The 21,889-nt window shown below is 37.5% G+C and overlaps 1 protein-coding gene across 2 annotated transcripts; it reads right to left on the bottom strand.

Annotated features, from left to right (window-relative positions):
* Nucleotides 1-270: 270 nt before the first annotated feature.
* syt10 (synaptotagmin X) lies at nt 271-20,963 on the bottom strand. Of its 2 annotated transcripts, none has more exons than XM_053688448.1 (7): nt 20,705-20,963; nt 18,840-19,278; nt 11,660-12,221; nt 5,659-5,779; nt 5,055-5,226; nt 4,378-4,507; nt 271-3,149 (listed from the first exon to the last, which is right to left on the bottom strand). In XM_053688448.1, the coding sequence occupies exons 1-7, from the start codon at nt 20,904-20,906 to the stop codon at nt 3,078-3,080; spliced, it is 1,698 nt and encodes a 565-aa protein (XP_053544423.1). In that variant the 5' UTR covers nt 20,907-20,963; the 3' UTR covers nt 271-3,077. The 2 variants fall into 2 exon arrangements, with proteins under 2 accessions (XP_053544423.1, XP_047018246.1); XM_047162290.2 differs by having other exon boundaries at nt 20,720-20,963.
* Nucleotides 20,964-21,889: the final 926 nt, after the last annotated feature.

Genomic DNA, 21,889 nt, shown 5'->3' with positions numbered 1-21,889 from the left:
GAGGACAGCGCATAGCTAGTTCACCAATGACTTTGTGACTTTTTCAGTCACAATCACAAGATGCTACATCAAAAACTTTATCAGGAGAATTCCCTCCAATGAAATGTGTAATCTTATGGGCCACTTTTTAGCCTAGTCAATTAGGTTCCCAAGCAGCACGTGTCCACTTGCCTGTTGGGCTACGTAATTAATTCATCATTTGTCCACCACTGGACTGAATATTTCCATCATGAAAAAAATCATGGCGTGCAGTTTGACAAACAGCATTTATTTAGTTAAAGTACATAAGAAACAGACACGGTAAAATTACAATACTCAGTATTTACTGAATAGTTACAAAAGTTATCACAAAACTGTACATTTCATGACGACGAGTAGTGAACACTTTTTTTCTTTGCCAGATACAAGTAAGACAAAAAGCATGGGATTTTACCAAGTAACTATTCAATGGCTCAAAGAATAGCACTTTCAGCAAGTTCAATTCAACATTTCACAATAGATGCAAATTGTATATAAAGTTATATAAGATCACAAGTTTATCAAATTATCACCAAACAACCCATAGAAATACACCAACATATTTCAAGAAAATCAAGTATTTACGCTCAAGTATTTATGCACGTTGGCACTGGAAAGGAGGATATGTGCAAATACAAGGACAACGCCAAAATTCAGTAGTTCATATTTAAAATTTCGAATATTATCAAGGAAATAGAGAGACTGGTGTCAACATGCTACAAGAACGCATTACTTTTTTTTTTAGTGGGGCAGAAACATAGTCCTACTGTGCAAATGAAAGGTAACAGTACACAGCCTTTATATATTTGCCATGTTCATTGCATTACTTTTGCAAACACTTAAAAGACAGAGCACTTTTAGCGGCCGATTGTTTGAGAGTTGTAAAATTCACGTATCTTATATGATTTCCAAATCTACGTGGATACTCAATCACTAATTCATACTAGGAATGCTGTGTTGCTAATGGTAACATGAAATCAGTGGTTATGGGGAACAGACAAACATAATGTAAATTCTGGATTGTAGTTTTGGTCCAAAGAATGTTGCATAAAATTTAAATACTGAGGCTAATTTGCATAATTGCAAGGTGTTTCAGTTTTACTGCTGCGTCAACTGTTTTTGTGCAACCCACTGGGAAAATAAATGTTTCCAAGCTTCTAATCTCCTCGATATACCTGTTTCTTATTCAGTTACAAAGCATGTACTGAGTTAAAATAAAAAAATTTAATCAACTTGAATTAAATCAAGACCATACAAAATACACAGGAAGGTTCATTTTACTACTAACTAAAATACTAGTACTTACTACTACTATTTTAAGTTAAACAATTCGCTGGGACGTGTTATCCTTAGCTCTACATTCTAAGTCTTAAGTAAAGAAGAGGAAATAACAGATAGGTTAAAGGGACAGAATCAAATGTCCCAAAATCCAAGTTCACGACCAATAACTTATTTCATCCTTAAACTATTCTACCTAATTTATTTTTCATATTTAAAAATACAATTTTCGTAGCTCATTCTTGTATGAAACTGAATACTTCATTTTGTCACTGCTGTCAAAAATGGTTTTAATTTCAACATTTTAATTTCAAAAATAGTGTAATATCTAATTTTCATAATTGATCAATAAAAATAGACTTTAGCAATGAGCCTTTAAACACTTCTATAGATATAAACAGCATTCTCTGCCTTATGCACATGGGCTTCAGTGCATATTTAATTATATCCAGGGAGACATGAAGGAGTGAAAAAGATCATAACAAACAAATGATTCATTATTTATTTTTGGTTACTGCACTCTATGAGTATTTTTTTATTGTGATAATTTACTACCTTTGTTGCGCATGTGATGACTTAATAAATAATTTTTAAAAAAAAAAGAAATAAAAGAAATAAATCCTCATGCTACATTATATGCTACTGTGAATTTCCTCTTTTACAAAATCTGTACTGTCATGAAAGCATCATGAGGCTGACAGATCATTACATCTCCTCCATGCTGTAAACCGTTTCCTAAAATGCGCATTCATTTTTCTAACTAAAGTTTGATTTCTGCTCTCTTCTTAACATCTTGTTGAATGTTTTGTTGTTTTTTTTAATTTGACATATGGCTTGCTGGGTTCTAGCTCTTATTCCTGTCAGTGAAGAAGCACCACTACGCTGGATTGCTTTCGTAAGCCTGAGGTCTTTCCCCAAATCAGGAAATTGCAGATTTAAATTCATACATTTTTTTTTCTATATTTGTTGGATAAAATGGTTTGTGCATATTAAACATTTAAGACCAACTTCAGAATTGGAGCATACACTACAATGTGTCTAAAGAACTGAAATGACTAGCTGTGACCTGTTTTCTGATGAACAGTTCGTTATAGGCTATATTTTGAGACTAGGCTTTAATGTCCAGTTTCCGTTTCGCTGTGTGATCAGTGATTATAGTAAATGGAAAGTTTAAAAAAAAGTGATTCACTTTACAAAAGTAAGAAATGTATACGTACCCATAAAGCAGGAGCATAAACATTTGCATACATTTTTTTTTTTTTTTTTTTTACCATAGATGTGTATCTACATCATATATCTACATCAGTCATGTGACTATTCAGGGCTGCTGTTTTAACTTCCAAATCACACACAAAATAAGGTTAGATTTCAAATTCACATGACACTATTATGGTTGTCAGTTAAAAAAATAAATATTTAAAACATCAAATATTCTCATCATTTTTTTCTATTATGCAAAAGACAAAAATTGAAAGGCTACTAATATGTCACTAATGTAGTATCATTATACTGTCAAACATCACATTCCATCACAACACCATTCAATAAATTTGCTGCATCACCCATTGCTTTTAACCCACACACTTTCAGCACAGGTTCTAGAGGTAATAGTCACATTAGCTGTGTGTACATGGGATACCTGCACTGCATGTTATCCTCTGGCAAAATTCTGGAATTTTACAAGCTACAACAAGAGAAAAAGCGATATCTGGTGATACAAACCAAAAACATGGCCATTAAGCTGTGTGAAAAGATTTGTGTCTTTCAGAATCTCATTGTGGTCATGGAGTCTGTGGAGGTTTAGGTGAAGGGCAGGAAGCCTGGCTTTCAAAACTGGATCCCCTTCCCGGCCACTGTTGGAAAGAACATTAAGAGAGAGAGTGTTAGATATATGAGCACACACAGGCTGATTAAATCCTCATTTGCACTCTTAGGCTATGTCCACACTAATCTGGATAAATTTGAAAACGCATCTTTTTCTCTACGTTTGGCCTTCGTTCCACACTGAGATGGCATTTTTGTCCAGCGAAAACTGATCTTTTCAAAAACGCTCTGTCAAATGGATAAATTTGAAAACGCTTGTTTTTGCATTGTGTTGTGGACTGAGAAAACGCAGCTATTCAAAAACAATGATGTATTTTTAGTCATGTGACACAGTCATGTGACCCATTCAACACAAAACAAAGAAGATGGTGGATGATGTTGTACTGCAGTTGTTGTGCCTGTTTAAATACCATGGTTAAAAAATAATGTTGCACTTAGTACAACCTTCAGATTGATTTTTTTTTCCAAAGGGGACAGAATGTTCACTCACAATTGCTATAAGATAGTGAATAGAAAAGAAATAAATGCCTGATGGAGATGATGCAGGCCAAAGCTTCTTATGTTTTTATACATGCACAGTATAGGTATGTAAGCATTTTCAGACGTTTCGGTGTGGACGAGCAATTTTTGGAAAACGTTTGGAAATGCCACTGTATTTCCACGAAGAGCGTTTAAAATGAAAATGCAGTTTTCGGATCTATCCGGATTAATGTGGACATAGCCTTATATGCTTTTTCTGCTTGGGAAAAAGCAAACAGGTAGGTATGGTGGCCCATAACTGCAAAACAAATCAACAAACCAAAAATGCAACAGCAAATAAAAAATAAATAAATAAAAATAAACTAAAAACACGACAGCAAAACCAAAACCATCACAGCAAATGTGAAAACACAACAGCAAATTCAGAAACACATCAACGTTAACCTACATTTTATGTATTTCATACACCTTGTTTAACATCCATATTAAAGAAGGATAACATTCATATCATGCTGATAAACTCAAATCAAAACACACATGTGTTATATGACCATTATGCTGTCAATCACATCACAGTTTAGCTCATGGCTTTAATAGCACATACACTTTCAGCACAAATAGAGGTAATTAACATTAGGTGTCTGTAGAATGGAATAATTTCTATACTGAAGTATCCAAAATCTACTGATTATTTTTCAACAGTTTTAATATGTTAATATGTCACACACTGAAAGATGCCATAGGTAAGTTGATGAACTGATGGTATCTTCTCCCTACCTCACACAGGGCATGCCAGTGGGTGATGGGCTTGCGTGGGTAGGCCAGCATCTCGTTCCAGTGGTCTCGACCCAGCCCCTCTGCATCGGGTCCTGTCCGACACACACCGATCACCTCATTGTGTCCAACTCTGGTGAGAAATATAGTAATATAGTATAGCATTATGGTGCACTAGTTTGCAGCTGGAATAATACAGTGGTTATAAAACAAACAAACAACAAAACAACAAAAAACCCATACACTTAAATATATGCATCTCTCTGACTACAGTGTTAGGATTAAATAACATGCAGTCAATACAGAATGACTGGCATCCTTTCAAAAGAACTGATAAAATGGACAACGAGCCACAAAAGAAACCCAAGGATTTCAGAATGTCATAGTTAATTCTTGGGGTTGTCATGAACTACCTCCGTAATAACAAGTTGTTTGAAACGGTCGCACAATACAAGCCTTTGCTGAAGAGCACTCCATAAAATAAATGTCTGAACTTTACCACTTGTGTGTTGTGATCTGATGCAGAGTAAACAGCGCCACAGCTATACCAGTAATTTTTATGAAGAGCACCAATAATTCTGCAGCAGATTCTAACTCCAACTGTTGTAACTAACTATGCCAGTGCAGCTCCAGGAAAACTGCCACATGATTAAAATGACTCGTAAGATGACACCACTCACCTGTCATAATCCATCACCACAATCGACAGGCTGACTTGCTCTACGTTCTCAGGAGGGATGTCAAAGATGATGGCCTCGTTGTACACAGGGTTGAGTGTGCTCTTCTTAGTGGTGGTCTTCCGTTTCTTCAGCCTTCGACCATCACAAATCAGCGACACTTTAACGTACGGGTCTGAGGAAGCAAGCACTCTTGTCTGGATTCAAACTTTACACAACCATTAAACAGACAATGTCTATGTCTTCTTCACGTTAACTTTTGTATTTCTGCTGAAACTAAGAAATAATAGTGATAGTGAGTCTTTATTGGTCACATATACATTACAGCACAGTGAAATTCTTTTCTTCGCATACCCCAGCCTGTTAGGAAGTCGGGGTCAGAGCACACAGTCAACCATGATACAGCGCCCCTGAAGCAGAGAGGGCTAAGGGCCTTGCTCAAGGGCCCAACAGTGGCAGCTTGGCAGTGCTGGGACCGTCTGATAACCCAGAGCCGAGAGCCTTAGCCTTAGCCTTAACCGCTAAGTCACCACCATGATGGTTTAAGACCCTTTACTTGAGCAAATGTAACGTTATATACTTTAGGTGTGCATGAATCCATACTCACCAGAGGAGCCAGTAATGTCCATGGCTTTTAGATTTCGGCACTTGATGACAGTCAGAGTCATCCGGCCAGCCGTGGGAAGGTAGCAGAGGGAGTACATAATTTCCCCCAAATCCACACTTTCCTGCGGAGAAGCACAAAGATATTTCGCACACACATCACATATCATTAGATTACTACAGCAAAATAAAAACACTCCACTGATGATACTTGTTGGAAAATAAAATAAAGCAAATTCTTAAAGACTTTCTTTGCCCCTGCTGGGACTATGAACATACTATGAATATACACCATCGATATGTGCTAGGGGGTTAAATGTTTGCTTAATTAGTGTTTTAATACGTGTAAAATAAACAATAAAAAAATTAAGAAAGCATGATCATTTTCAATATTTATCCACTGTGCTGTTAAAAGTATAATGACTTGATAAGTTTAATGACATGTTGTGTGACACGTTGAGTATTCGTTTTTTTGTTTGCTTCTTACACTAATTAATTAATTAATTAATTAATTGATTGACACAACACTGTTATTTATTATGTTGTGTGAATAATCAAAGCCTTTACCCATAATCCACTAGAGTAATACAAGAGGTAGTGGTCAGTGACTGCTGATTATATGTACTCAAGATTTGAATGCCAAAAAATACCTATGACTAGATGGAAAGTCTTTCCTGTTTATGCTATTTTTGGGATCCATGTAGTACAAAGTAAATAATCAACTAAATACAGTAGTTTTTAAATATTTTAATCATCCATTTAAAAAAAAAAAAACATTTTGAAGACTGCTCTGTCATTGTTTTAAACCATGATCTAGAAATGCTACAAATGCTGAAACCTCTCAGTTATTCTGTTGCAACACATGGTAACTCAAGAGTGTTACAAATGATCCTTGACGAGAATGTTATAATCGATCATTGACAAGAGTGGTACAAAATGACAAAAGTGGTTCAAAACATCCTTGCACATCCAGTGCTCTCCACTAATACTGGCACCTTTGGTAAATATGAGCAATGCAGGCTGTGAAAAACTGTTTTTATTGTTTGACCTTTTGATCTTCTGCTCAAAACATTCACAAAAATATTCTGCTATCAAACAATTGCAAACACAACACAGTTTTATAAAATATATATATATATATATATATATATATATATATATATATATATATATATATATATATATATATATATATATATATATATATATATATATATTTGTGTGTGTGTATATTATATATATATATATATATATATATATATATATATATATATATATATTATATATATATATATATATATACACACACACACACACACACACACACACATACCCACATCATTGTTAAATATAGGTGTGCAAAAATTATTGGCATCCTTTTAGTCAATAATTTGTTCTACCACCCTTTGCCAAGATAACAGCTCTGAGTCTTCTCCTATAATGCCTGATGAGGTTGGAGAATACATGGCAAGGGATACAAGATCATTCCTCCATACAGAATCTCTCCAGATCATTCACATTTCATGGTCCACACTGGTGGACTCTCCTCTTCAGTTCACCACACAGGTATTCTATGGGTTTCAAGTCATGGGACTGGGATGGCCATGCCAGGACCTTGATTTTGTGGTCAGTAAACCATTTTTGTGTTGATTTTGATGTATGTTTTGGATCATTGTCCTGCTGGAAGATCCAACCACGGACCATTTAAAGCTTTCTGGCAAAGGCAGTCAGGTTTTCGTTTAATATCTGTTGAGCCCATGATGGCATGTATCCTAACAAAATGTCCAGGTCCTCTGGCAGAAAAACAGCCCCAAAACATTAAAGAGCCTCCACCGTATTTAACCGTGGGCAAGAGGTACTTTTCCTATGGCTACCTCTTTGTGTGCACCAAAACCACCTCTGGTGTTTATTGCCAAAAAGCTCTATTTTGGTTTCATCTGACCATAGAACCCGATCCTATTTGAAGATTTCAGTAGTGTCTGGCAAACTGAAGACCCTTGAGTTTGTTTTTGGATGAGAGTAGAGGCCTTTTTCTTGAAAACCTTCCAAACAACTTGTGGTGATGTAGGTGACTTCGGGTTGTAGTTTTGAAGACTTTCTGACCCCAGATGATCAAACTAACTTCTGCAATTCTCCAGCTGTGATCCTTGGAGATTTTCTGACACTCGAACCATCCTCTTCACAGTGCGTTGAGACGATATAGACACACGTCCAATTCCAGGTTGATTCCTAACATTTCCAGTTGACTGGAACTTCTTAATTATTGCCCTGATGGTGGAAATGGCCATTTTCAATGCTTGTGCTATTTTCTTATAGCCACTTCCCATTTTGTGAAGATCAACAACCTTTTGCCGCACATCACAGCTATATTCCTTGGACTTACCCATTGTTATGAATGACTAAGAGAATTTGGTCTATGTGTTAAATCATATTTATACCCCTGTGAAACAGGAAGTCATGGTTGAATAAGTTCCTATTCCTAGTCACCCAGGTATACTAAAAAAAACAAACAAAAAAAAAACAACGTAAAATATCAATGGGAATATACTTCAAATATATTTTTCTCATATTAATTCATAGCGGTACCAATAATTGTTGCACACCTATATTTAACAATGATATTTTCTGATAAACCTGTGTTGGGTTTGCAATTGTTTGAAATCCATGAGAGCAGAGTATTTTTGTGAATGTTTTGACCCAAATTTCGAAAGGTTAAACAATAAAGACAATTTTTCACAGCCTTCTTTGCTCATATTTACCAAGGTGCCAATATTAGTGGAGGGCATGGTAATTGTTTGCATGTTCCTATTAGATACAGAGAAATTACTGTCCAGAATGTACTGTACACTGGGTATTACTTGACCTGAGTCCTCCATTAAGCATTATTATTATTAGAATTGCAGCAGCACTACTGTTGAAATGCACATTCAGTCTGAAATGCTATTTTCCCCTAAATCATGCTCTTGAAATAATATTGTGTTTATGGTCAAATAAATTAGAAACTGGTGCACTATTAAGCAGAAATCTTTCTTATTTAAAATGCATTGGAATGTTTATTATATGTACCATTTGATTCCCAGATCATTTTCTTTTTTTTAAATAATGGTTCACAATGATTACTAATCATCAAAATCACAGTTAATTATACTGAGGAGTAATTAATGAAGAACTACCTACCATGTTAACATTTGACTTCTTAAGTACTGAAGCATTAATGAGGAACTGCTTACTGCTTCTGCTGCTGTAATCATAAAACCTGACCTGTGCTCATCCCAAGACTTTTATTCACTTGAACGGGACATCCTTTCAAAACAATTAGTACTGCTTGCCTTTATAGTATATAGCTGTAGAAGAATAAATACTTATTATCCCACTATCTGCTATCACCCAGAAGAGGATGGGTTCCTTTTTGAGTCTGGTTTCTTTAGGTTTCTTTCTCATGTCATCTCAAGGAGTTTTTCTTTGACACAGTCATCTCTAGCTTGATCGTTATGGATGTACATTTGGATTTCTATAAAGCTGCTTTGTGGTATTGTCTATTGTTAAAAGCCATATAGGTATAAATATACTGTATATTGAGTTGAACTGAAAGAACACTAGTGTAAGGGGTTGCCCCTTTTTTGTAATGTTAACCATCATTCAACCATAGGATGCATGTGCAGCAACATGCGGTACCCAAATTAAACTTCACGGTGTCAACTTGGGATGAAATGGAGTGTTAGAATGTGAGGGGGAAGAGTGACTTCTCAAGGCTGCAAATCAATGGCATGGTCTATTCTGGGTGATCTGAGTAACCAGATTGTCTCTACAGTTGTAGTTCAGGGAGCAGCTGGTTCCATTACAAGCTCTTTCATCTTACCAGATATTGACTAGTAATAAAGATGATATTCAATTTATTATGATATACTTCCAATCTTCTGTGACAACAACCATGAAATAAACAGTAAATATTACACAAATCAAAATCTTAAAATGTACAACCTTTTTGTATGTACTGATGCAATACAATTTGACGAGGAAAAATACAATAGAAAGTATTTATCCAAGATTAAGCTGTCCTAGAGAGCCACACCTCCAGATTGGAAGGACTGCATAATTTTTCAATTAAATAATTCCTGTGAGATATTGTGGCTTTTCATGACTAGAGCTTAAGACGTGTGTGATAAGCAAATAAGGACTGGCAGACAAAGAAATAGAGAATGACAAGTTCACAGACATAACACATCAAACCGTCAAAACGTGACAGGGACAATAATACGCAGCCATACCAACAAAATTGTACACAGACTGAAGTACTCGGAGGCATCTAAACAACAATAAGGAGATGAAATGAAATGCGCGGACACAACAATCAGTGTTTATCAATCCTGCGGCGACTGATGTGTCAAACTTTCCAGAGTGGAGATTAGGGCTCAGTGTGAGTGAGTCACCGCAGAGAGAACACAACTTTCAGCAGTAAACAAAAAAGGGTCAACTTTCCTTATATCCACCTGAGCTTTGCAGTGGGGCAAGTGGACTTAATTAGAAAACACATTTGCTTCACTGAGAGTTAACTGAGTCTGATAAGGTCTAGCCACAAATGTTTTAATTGTACTTGTGCTCATATCTGATGAATATTTTAGAACATGGGTCAAATTTGATATTTCAATTCCAGTTTGTCTTATTATCTTATAATAACTACCAGATTATAAACAAGTACACTGCTGGTGACAGAGGGGGCAAATACATCTTGAGAGTGGCTTGCATCTATTCAAGGAAAAAAGACTAAGATATGCATCTGCTTATGTGTTTGTTGATATGCATATTTTATGTTATTTGTATAGAAGTTGAACAAGTAAGGAATGCAGTTTTGGGAAAATAACCAATGCTGGGGTGGTGTGCTGCATGAAGTCATATAAGAGCACATCCTATAGTGTTTTATTGCTCTTATACCACAGAAATTTACAGCAACTGCAATTTTTTATTTATTCATTTTAAAAAGTCATCATAGTTTTAACCTTTGATGGTTACATTTTATGTTGTCAAACATAAATAAATTTCCTTACAGAAAGCTTCACCATATCAATGATTAGAGATAGACTTTGCTTTGTTTTTTTCCAACCCATTTACTGTATATTCTGTAATGCATGTGCTTTACAGGTCCCTGTGAATTAGTGGTTACTAAAGAAATGTATTACAACGAGCACTTGATTTGAAACCTGTGATCTGGAATTCAGCCAGTACTACTGTCCGAGCTGAAAATGAATCAACACCTTCTGACCAATCAGATTAGAGGATTCAGCAGTGCTGTGGTAGTCTTTTAAGTATATAGTGCTTTTCTTAAGACTGGGGAAATAGTCACTTCTACGTCCTTAAGATGAGAACACTTGTTTATAGCACAGAAGACTTCCGTGTGAAAAGATAACAGCATTTTTCAAGAGAAAAAACATGGCTGTGACACACTATGACTGAAGCTGTTACATAAACTGAGAGATCTGCTGAGGCGTCGTTTGGAGTGGGATGAAGAAGCCAACCAGACAATAGAACATATCCAAAGGCTGACATGGAAAGAAAACAAGTCATGTTTGCCTTCTTTTCCAGAATCATGTCTACAGCACTGAAGTGGGATGGCAGGACATGGCTAATCAAAGTCTGCAGCATTAGTCATGTCTAATGTCTGTAGTTCCCCATGGCATAGCAGGGAGCTAATTTTGTCTCTCTTTGGATTAGGTGTGTGGGTGTCCGGAAGGGTGAATCAGTTTTGTGCTGAGCCCTCCTTCACACCTGGGTTTGCATAACAGATCAATTCACTTGTTAATGAAATACCCTGTAATCCTCTTGCCATATTGGTGCTTGTGGGCTGTAGTTTTTGAGAGACAATGGCCTGCCAGTAAGTATATGATCTGGATCATTGATTATGTTGATTATACTTGTGGTTTTTCTTTCTTTTGAAATGCAAACAGGATGAGTTAAAGAAACATTGAAAACATTTAATACCACACTCACAGAAAACACAATCTACTTACTGTAGTGGATGCGAGAATGTCCTTCCAGACTACAGCCTCACGCGACAGGTCTGAGAGCTCAAACAGGTTGTCCACCACTACCTCGCCGATCATGTCATGACTCGTGAAGCGGTCAAAATCGTAGACGCTGAAGTGCAACTTGCGGTTACACAGCTGATCGTACTCCACCGGGAAACAGAATACCTCGTCAAATGTAGGGTTGAGTGTCTTTCGATGGACCCGTGTCTGGAACTTTTTTTTACGCTCAGGGAGCAAGTAGATCTTTACGTAGGGGTCGGAGGTACCTGTGAAGTCCTTGGCTGGCAGGTCCAGCGCTTTAAGGATGCGCACAACTAAAGCCTGCTCCTCATAGTCGTACTTCAGTGCAAAGCTAAGCTTGCCACATGTCTCCACTGGCTCCTTGTTCCCTTCTTCTGAGTCCACAGACTTCTGCTTGTAGAGTTCTGGCTTTATGCGTCCAATGCTGACTGCTGAGGATTGTCTCACTGGCAGAGTGTCCATGGTAAAGTCCACACTGGTGACATTCATCTGCCGTCGGAGAAGGCGACGAAAGGAATTGTGTCTAGCAAGAAATGAGATGAGTTATTCCAGAAGAATATAGACATATCAAAGTCCAAAAAACGAGCCATTTTCAGAGGTAGGCCTAGAAGCTCAAGGCGGACTAGCCATCAGGAAGTTCTGAAATTTTCCCTATGGGTGACTCAATATTCCTAGACAACACTAGAGACAAAGCTAGGGAAACAAACAGGTGTTGGGGACAGTGTGAGAAAAGAAATAAAGAAAAAGCTGGGCTTGTAAATGTAGCAAGCTGTTTAAAAAAATGAATTAATTTTTTATTTCCAAATTGGCTGCTGCTGATTGTGATGATATGGAGAGCAGGACTGAGAAAGCAAATACTCAATGGCAGGGTCTAGATAGCAAAATAAGGCATTCTTTTACAACAGCCTGTATTTAGTAACTTGTTTGTGTTGTGCTAGAATTTTTACTAGAATTTTAGAAAATTTCCTAATCTACTTAAAAGGACATGCTGGCTGGTAAAATTGAAATTGACAGAAAAACTGCTTACCACTCAATTAAGTCAATGTTTTATTAAAGATATTCATAAAGTTAACACAAATGGCTTCAATGCCTTCAGCATATTGCTTATTTGATTGCTGTAGTTTATGTGAAAGCATGTGATATCTAATACAAGTGAACCAAAGAGGAAACTTTGCAGGCCCCAGCAGAGGAGAAGCTCTAAGAGTATCACCAATCAGGTCGTGATACTTGGTGATGCACTATTATTTGTTGGACAAATGTAGGGGGCCACATTAAAGCAAATTTCACGGCTACTTCTTGTTCCCAATCGGCCCCATCTCCATTTATCCAAATAACTATATTAATTATGTCAGATGCTTGCTTCATTTCTCACTTCTTCTGCTGCTGGAGAGGTTGTAGATTTGACTCACAGAGCCACTCAGATTGTTTTTAAGAATTTATTGTTAAATGAACAAACAGCCCTATTCCGGTAATGGATCTTCAGCCCATGTCCTCAGATGCATAATGACTTCCATATTTAAACTATACCATGGCTTTTTACTTTGGCTTAATGTCACCTAGCAACTGGCACTTTTCGCGGTAGAAAAAAAACTGTTTACACTCAGTTGCGACTGCACACTACGGTACAAACCTTTGAAAGGTGTTTGACACTTGTAATTGTGGTCAACAATAGATATGGCATGTCTAAAAGGGCTTGAAAGTTCCACCTGCTCTCGGCCTGTTACTGTATCAATGTGCCTGTACTGCTCACCTGTTATAAAAATAATTGTAATATTTGAATATTAGCAAATTAATGAGTTTACAAAATATGTGACTCAAAGGAATAATATGATTGAATAGCCAGTGTGTGAGCAGCAGATTCTTTCAATGAGTCATGAGAATCAGCAAAAATAATGAAGTTTTACTGACAAATGCTGAACAACTGCTCAGACCTTTCGATATTCAGTAGCAGAGTCATGTTCTAGAAGTCTGTGACGATCAAACTGCAAACAAGCCACATGAATTCAGTAAATAATACTAATAATTGTGACATAATCCTTCATAGGGATATTCAGCTCAGTCCAATAACACTCACATTTCCATAGGGGAGAAAAAAATATCCCCTCCGTGGTATTTGATGCATGACTCTTCTTAATAAGAAATCCACTGTGTCATATTGTTATTATTCTCTTTTGGTGTTTCTCTGGTGTCTTCAAATCTCATGTGGGCAGTCTTGTATTAAAAAGGAAATTATTTCAGTCAGTTTAACTGTTCCATAAGGGATAGTGCTAACGTAATTTGTCTAGGTTTACCATTTTATCTCTTTCTTCAAGATGAATACAAAAATCATTACAATAAGCCTCTCATTCCTCCATTTGGCTCTCCTCAGCTGGTGATTAGCTGCCCAACATGGCCAGACCCAGCTGAGCCTGACGCAAGAATAATGTGTCCATGTTAACAACCAGATGGCCAGAAAGTGGCAATTTCAAAGCCATTATCTCCTCACAGACTGAACCCATATTAAAAACTTAGTGTTCCTGTCACAAATTAACCTTTATGACTGAACATTTTCATTCTAAGTGCTGCTCTAAAGTATTTATGACAAACACTATTTATTTCTCGTTCATTGGTTTTCTCTAGATATTCTCTAGAATGCAGTTAGAGGAAATTGTAGGAGATCTCTGCTTCTGCATATAGGAGAAAAACAAGCAACCACAGAGGACAAAAGCGGCACGATTCACACATTTAACAGCTTGTGTTTTTTTCAGGCTATCAACAGCACAGCCCTCTTGGCATGTTTATACTTTAACATAGCTGCTCCACTGTGCCATGTGACCATGCAGACATGCCAACAGAGGCAAAGCGGGGAAAGACAACCCATTTCTCTTTCAGTAAGATGAAACTGCTCATGTAACTGTGTTCTCAAGGAAGTCTGGCCAATATGGTATAAGGCCACTGGGACTACTGAGGATGTATTGCATAGAATTAAGTGGCTTACTGTCCACATGAAAAAGAATAATGGAGAACAGTATGGAGCTGTAGTTTTTAATAAGGTGTGGCCACAAATTAATACATTGAGGCCTTGAATTAATATTTTGAGGCCACAACTTAAGTTGTGAAACATCATACTCAATACATACTATTCACTTAATTATTTGGCAGAAATGAGCAAAACTCTCTTTGCTTTGAGTATTTGGTTAAAGGATTTCCATGTCACAATGTCAGTGACTTCAATATGTTTTTATGCATCATTTCCAGATTTAAATAAAGGGTTTTTTTAGTAGTAGTAATAAGTAGCATTAGTAATATTAGTAGTATCAGTCATCTTCATGCTTAGGCTCATGTGACAAGAATGGTCTAATTCAATTGATTTCTAAGTGCCTCAAACATTTGTAAATAAAATAGTTGCCATGTAATAGCTATACTAATACTATATTGGCCTCAATATTGTTTTGTAGTCTGTACAACATTATAACATTATGTCATAGTAACACATCATTACAGTCCCCTCCAAAACTATTGGAATGGTAAGGCCAATTAATTTGTTTTTGGTATACACCAAAACAAAAATATTTGGGTTTGAGAACAAAAGATGGTTATGAGATGAGAGTTTAGAATTTCAGCTTTTATTACCTGGTATTTTACATCTAGATGTGCTATACAACATAAAACACAGAACCTTTTGTATCAGACAACCCAATTTTTAGGCGAGCAATATTATAGGAACAAACGAGGCTTGAAGTAAATTAAAGTAAATAACACTTAATTTTTGGTTGTATATCCATTGCTTGCAATTACTGCATCAAGCCTGCGACTCACTGACATCAGCAAATTGCTGGTTTCTTCTTTTGTGATGCTTTCCCAGGCTTTTACTGCAGCCTCTTTCAATTGTTGTTGTTTCAGGGGGGTTCTCCCTTCAGTTCTCCCCTGAAATGCTGCTCAATTGGGTTAAGGTCTGTTGACTGACTTGGCCAGTCTAAAACCTTCCACTTTTTCACCCTAATAAAGTCTTTGGTTGTGTTGGCAGTGTGTTTTGGATCATTGTCTTACTGTATGATGAAGTTCCTCGAAATTAATTTGGATGCATTTCTCTGTAAATTGTCAGACAAAATGTTCCTGTAAACCTCTGAATTCATTCTGCTAATACCATCATGAGTTACAACATCAATAAAGATTAGTGAACTTGTTCCAGAAGCAGCCATGCAAGCCCAAGCCATGACACTACGTCCACCATGTTTCACAGATGAGCTTGTATGTTTTGGATCATGAACAGATCCTCTCTTTCTCCACACTTTGGCCTTTCCATCACTTTGGTAGAGGTTAATCTTGGTTCCAAAACTTTTGTGGATCATTTCTGTGTTTCTTTGTGAATTCCAATCTGGCTTTCTGATTCTTACTGCTGATAAGTCGGTTACATCTTGTGCTATGGCCTCTATATTTCTGCTCTCGAAGTCTTCTTCGAATGGTGGATTGTGACACCTTCACCACTGCCCTGTGGAGGTTGTTGGTGATGTCACCGACTGTTGTTTTTGGGTCTTTCTTCACAGCTCTCACAAAGTTTCTGTCATCAGCTGTTGTTATTTTCCTTCGCTAACCCATTCAATGTCTGTCACTCAGTACACAGTGGTTTCTTTCTTTTTCAGGACATTCCAAATTGTTGTATTGGCTATGCCCAGTGTTTGTGCAATGCCTCTGATAGATTTTCCCTCTTTTTCAGATTCAAAATGGTTTGCTTTTCTCCCATAGACAGCTCTCTGATCTTCTTGTTGGCTTATCTTTTTTAACAACAACTGCAGTCTTCACATGTTAAACGGAAAGCTAAAACCAAGAGTAGATGTTCAGAGCTATTTATTGTTTAAACAATCAATCTAACAGGACACACCTGTCAGTCACATGTTCCACAATGTTTTTGCTTGCCTACAAATTGGGTGTTCTGAAACAAAAATGTGCTATGTTCTATGTTGTTTAACAAATTTACCTATAGATACCAGAAAATAAAGGGTAAAATTTTAACCTCTCTTCTCATATTCATCTTTTGATCTTAAACCCAAATGTCTCCAGTCTACAGACAAAGCAAATGAATTGGCCTTGCTGTTCCAATAGGAGGGAACTGTGAATAACCACCTCAGCAGCTCCAAGTAAACGTGACTGGAGAAAATAACCAGAAATTAACTGTGGTCATGTGTTAAGTCTAGTAACTGTATAATCCATACAAATAATCAGCAAAAGAAAAACAGGTCACATAATAAAATATAAAGTAGAAGACATGATAGAAACCAATGAGACAGCGTCTAAATGAATGAAGCAGGAGAAAAAAACGATCCTTGTCCCATTTTTTACAGCTGACCTTTAAGCTCCCTCATTTGCCCGTTCTCTGTATCCTATCAACATGTAATTTAGGAGATACGTAGTTTATTAGGCTGCATCAGAGTTTTAATGGCAGCTCTGTGGGAACTCAATAATGGCCACCATCAGTAGAGGAGCGCAGCTGTTCGTTACGTCCCCAGCAGCACAGGCTCTTACAGTATGTCGGTTCTATTGCATGGCAATACTAATTACAACTCCTTTCGCTTTAAGTGTAGTGTCGAGAACCAAACAAAGAGGAGAACAGCTGATTGTTTAATTGCCGTTGTCATGGCAGCGTGACTTGGATGCTCAGGCTGGAAGGCTATAGTGATTACAGGGCTACTGAAAGAAGGTAGGGGGCTTGTTTCAGCCCTGTCAGACATGGAGTGAAAATAGCAAACGATGCCGTCACAAGCTTTTAAATCTGATATAAACATTATTAATTAGTTCTAATACTGAATCCTCTGTGCACTGATTTCTTTCCTTAATTGCAACAACCTTGATAACTAGTGAGGCAGCAAGGACTACAAGTTCTGCTTCCCTTACTAAATGGAGTTTTCATTTTACATTTGTAAATACAAAGTTAATCAGTTCATACTTTGTTCAATATATATATATATATATATATATATATATATATATATATATATATATATATATATATATATTTATTTATTTATTTTTTTATTTTTATTTTTTATAAAACTGGGACAAATGTGACAAATAGTTTACCTGGTTGAGAAATCTGCTAAAATTTCAATATATTATATAGCATTTTAAAGATCAAATCTGTGCTAAATGTTCACAATTACATAAAAAAATATTCTTGGATTTGGACTCTATTTTTCAGACTCTACTTTACTCATATATAAAATGCAAATGGATTAAAACTAACAAATGACTCAACTGTGTGTCCTTTTTCCTTTATACTGCACATAGTAATATATAGTGACCTGTATTATAATCTGCATTTATTTTTGCTTATGATGAAAAAAGAAATTTGCTTTATAATGGCCTCAGAATTTGATGATGTAAATGTGAAGTCCCCTTACCTTGGAGCTGCTGACCTGTAAATATAAATGATAGTATAGATTTAATAAATGAATGAATGTTTAACCACACCCCAAATCCTGATGGCCCATGTATGTATGTGCACAGTTGTGCAAAATAGATGGAGGAACTGTCACAGGGATGAAACTCGTCTTTTTTTTCATATAAATCATTAATTTGTCTTCAATAAGCGCTTTATCTTGGTCAGGTAAATTACATTTGCCAGTCCACCTACTGGCATGTTTTTGGACAGTGGGAAGAAATCAAGAACTGGGAGGAAACCCACACAGACAGTAACCCAAGCTCAGGATCAACCCCATGACCCTAAAGTGAAGTGGCAAACTACCAATGCCACAATCTTTTAAAATATTTTTTAATAATTAGAGCAAATGAAGCAAACATTTTATAGTTTCATGCTAGACACTGTTTTTAGGACTGTTTAATTTTTTTGTATAAAAAATTTAATGTATCATTTTAAGATCTGCTGTGCCCATGGAACAAGAAGAGCAAAAAGTGCTAGGTAAGCTGAGAGGAGTTGATAGAAACTGGTCAGAGATTTGAAGGGTGAGAGGAATTCAGATCTATAGGGACCTGGGATCTCTGGTAAGAGTTTTAGGAAACTAGGAGAAGAAGAGAGAAGCTTATAGGAGTTGAGCTTTTTTAGAGAAGTAGTTGAAAGGAGTTTAATGAACCTGGAGAGCTGAGAGGAGTTACGGGAGTTCAAATAGAGAGAAGCTCATGAGAGAAGCTAGGAGGATCTGGATACCTGGAGAAGGAGGTGGGTTCAGTGCTCTGTTTCTGAATCTTGGTCTTCTTACTGAGGCGTCCGCGTATTGTCTGCTGCACCTCAGCCGGGATGTCTGGAGATGTCTGGCTGATCTTCATGGCTGCCTCAAGAGATTTCACTGACCTACAACCGTTTACCTTCACCTCAGGCACCTTCCTCCTCTGCTCCTCCTCCTCCTCCTCTTTCTTTTCCTGCTTCTCGGCTTGTAAGCCCTGGCGCTCTGGAAGAGACGGCGGGACAAGAGGTGCGGGCGCTGGTGCCTCGGGCAGCACCCCTTGGGAGACAGTCTCGCTGTGTGAAGAGATTGCTTTGCTTCTCCAGATGGGCCAGCACAGCTTCCAAAACACAAAGAGAGAGACTACCAACAGGGCGAGTCCACAGAAACCCACGAGCACAGCTAGGAGACTTACAGAGATGTCTACAGGCAATGAGACATGGTTCAGGGGAGGAACATTGAGAGGGCAGAGGGAGAGGTTGAGAGTAAATAGAGGAGAGGAAAGAGAGGAAGAGAAGAACAGGAGAGGTTGAGAAATGAGCACAGAAGAAAAAGATGATGGGGTAAAGTGAAGAATTGAAAGGACAGATGAGACAAACAGAAAAGGCCAGCAGCAATGAAAGTGTAGGACACACAAGGAAGAGAGTAATAGACAGAGAGAGAAAAAAGAAGGAAATGCATAAGAAAGGAAGAAGACTTACAATACTGTATTGCAGAGAAGGGAACAGAATTATATGCAGTCAAACTTTTAATAGAAAAAAATGACACAATGTCATAGTGTGAATAAATCACACAGTTTATCAGCATTGTCATTCCTCATGTTTAATCAATCTGACATGGGTTTTTATTAAAGTGTCACAAGTGTCTGAGAATCTAAGTCATATCTGCATACAATCTGCTACTTTTACACATCTACAAACCAATAAAGAACGGATACATCCTGAATCAACACGTGAAACATCAAACAAGTTAAACTACACATGGGTATGTGTTCATGTGTGTTTGTGTATATGTATATGTATATCTATGAGTATGTGTGTGAGTGAGGGGTGGTCCCATCTTGTCATATCTGGAGGTAATGCAATAGACACGTTTCTAAGACACATGTGTCACCATAGCAGCAGACTAGGCTTCATGGTCCTGCTGCTCAATCGAATAATTAATCCTTCAGAAACATTTACCTTTGTGTCAGGAGCATGTGTCTTTCGACATTTACAATCCTGCAACTATTTCTTAATTAGCATGCCTGCATGCATATGTCACCTGTAAAAGCACAAACATAGGCTATATAATCATATAATGATGGAAATATGAAGTGTGTTTGAGAATATGCTTTTCCCCTCAAGATACCACACTAAATAGGCTATAATGTGATAATTTCTTCCTAATTAGGAATAAAGTCAGTATAGTGAGCTTGAACACATGGCGTGGGATAATTAATTATAGTCCAAGTTTATTATGTGTGAAATAAGTGGTGGATTACATTTCCACAGTTCTGACACATTTAGTAGGCAATCTTTATTATCTGTGCAATATTTTCTATGCACGACCGCGTAAACAAAACGATTAACTGTAGTTTTCCTCAAAATTATGCGTCATGCTGAAAGAAAAAAAAACAACAACATGCGGCTACCTGTTGCACTCCAGCTGCAGGTCTTTTGAGAATGTTACAATTCCTTTCAGGAAAAATAATAATAATAAAGTGCTAGAAAAACATTCTTCTAGTATTCCTACTGACAGGAAGAACTTTCTGGCACAACTGAATTGTGAAGTAAAGTCAGAAAGAGTAGCCTTCAGCGTTTAAACAGCTATTTTAAAACTAAATGAACTATGTTTTAGTCACATTTACCTGAACTCCTTTTACCTGGTATGTTGCTCTCGGTTGGAAAGATGTCCGCGCATTTCTCCCGGTTGACGTGGCCGGCGAGGCACAGCTCGGTGATGATCTGTAGCGCCCGCTGGCACAGGCTTACGCCGTCCTCGGTGCGTGCGCTCATGTCTTTCCTGTTAATCCATTGTATGTTGGAGGAGCCGCGCGCGCGAGGATTCATCAGGACGCCGCGTGCGCTGCTGACCGCGAGGAGAAAGGGAAGCGCGTGCGCGACGCGTCCACGTGCGTCTCATTCATTGGCACCTGCAACTCGCGGACGCTTTGGAGAGAGTGGACGCGCTGCAGCGTGCTTCGTCAAGAGCCAATAGGAAAACAAGGCACAGAGTGTTCCGACACTCGACGCTGTCTGCTGGACGCACACGGTTCATCCAGTTGATATGTGCATAAGTTACACTGTGGCCACAAGTTGATATCCATTGCATACAATGATAAAGTGATAGCAATAAAAAGTTTGCATCTATTTTTCCTCAATGTGATACAAACATCCTCTAATGATAAAAGGAAGAGCTGGAACAACTGCAATCTTTTTTTTCCCATGGGTGTTCAGGACAACATTTGAACTGAGAGTTTCTCAGTTGTATGAAATTTAGTTAATTTTTTTTTTTATTTAACATTTAATACGACATTTGGCAGACGCCCTTATCCAGAGTGACTTACATTTGTCTCATTTATACATCTGAGCAGTTGAGGGTTAAGGGCCTTGCTCAAGGGCCCAGCAGTGGCAGCTTGGCAGTGCTATAAAGCGTCAAATCTAAATGATTGGCTCGATTGATTCCTCAGAACAATCCTATGGCCGTATGGTCCTCAGTTTACGCCCAGTTTACGCCCTGCAATTAACGCCCATGTACTGTTTGACGTGAAAAATTTAAGAAAAACCTATAACTATGAGTTATATACAAACACTATATACTATATACGAATTGTATATGTATATATAGAGCCGTGGCGGGAATCGAACCCCCAACCCTGGAGGTGTGAGGCGAACGTGCGCCCCAAGTTGCAGTCTTTTTGAGAGAGTATCTCTTCACGGTCAGCATGGACAGGAGAAATCATTATGGTGACTCAGTAATAACAGTAATGTCTATGTAGGCATGGGTATGTGAGTATTGTTTTAAGATGGAGTTGAAAAAAATGTTATTCTGT

Source organism: Ictalurus punctatus, chromosome 19 (assembly GCF_001660625.3).
Source record: "Ictalurus punctatus breed USDA103 chromosome 19, Coco_2.0, whole genome shotgun sequence".
NCBI classification, from domain to species: domain Eukaryota; kingdom Metazoa; phylum Chordata; class Actinopteri; order Siluriformes; family Ictaluridae; genus Ictalurus; species Ictalurus punctatus.
This window is presented reverse-complemented; position numbering and strand designations above follow the sequence as displayed.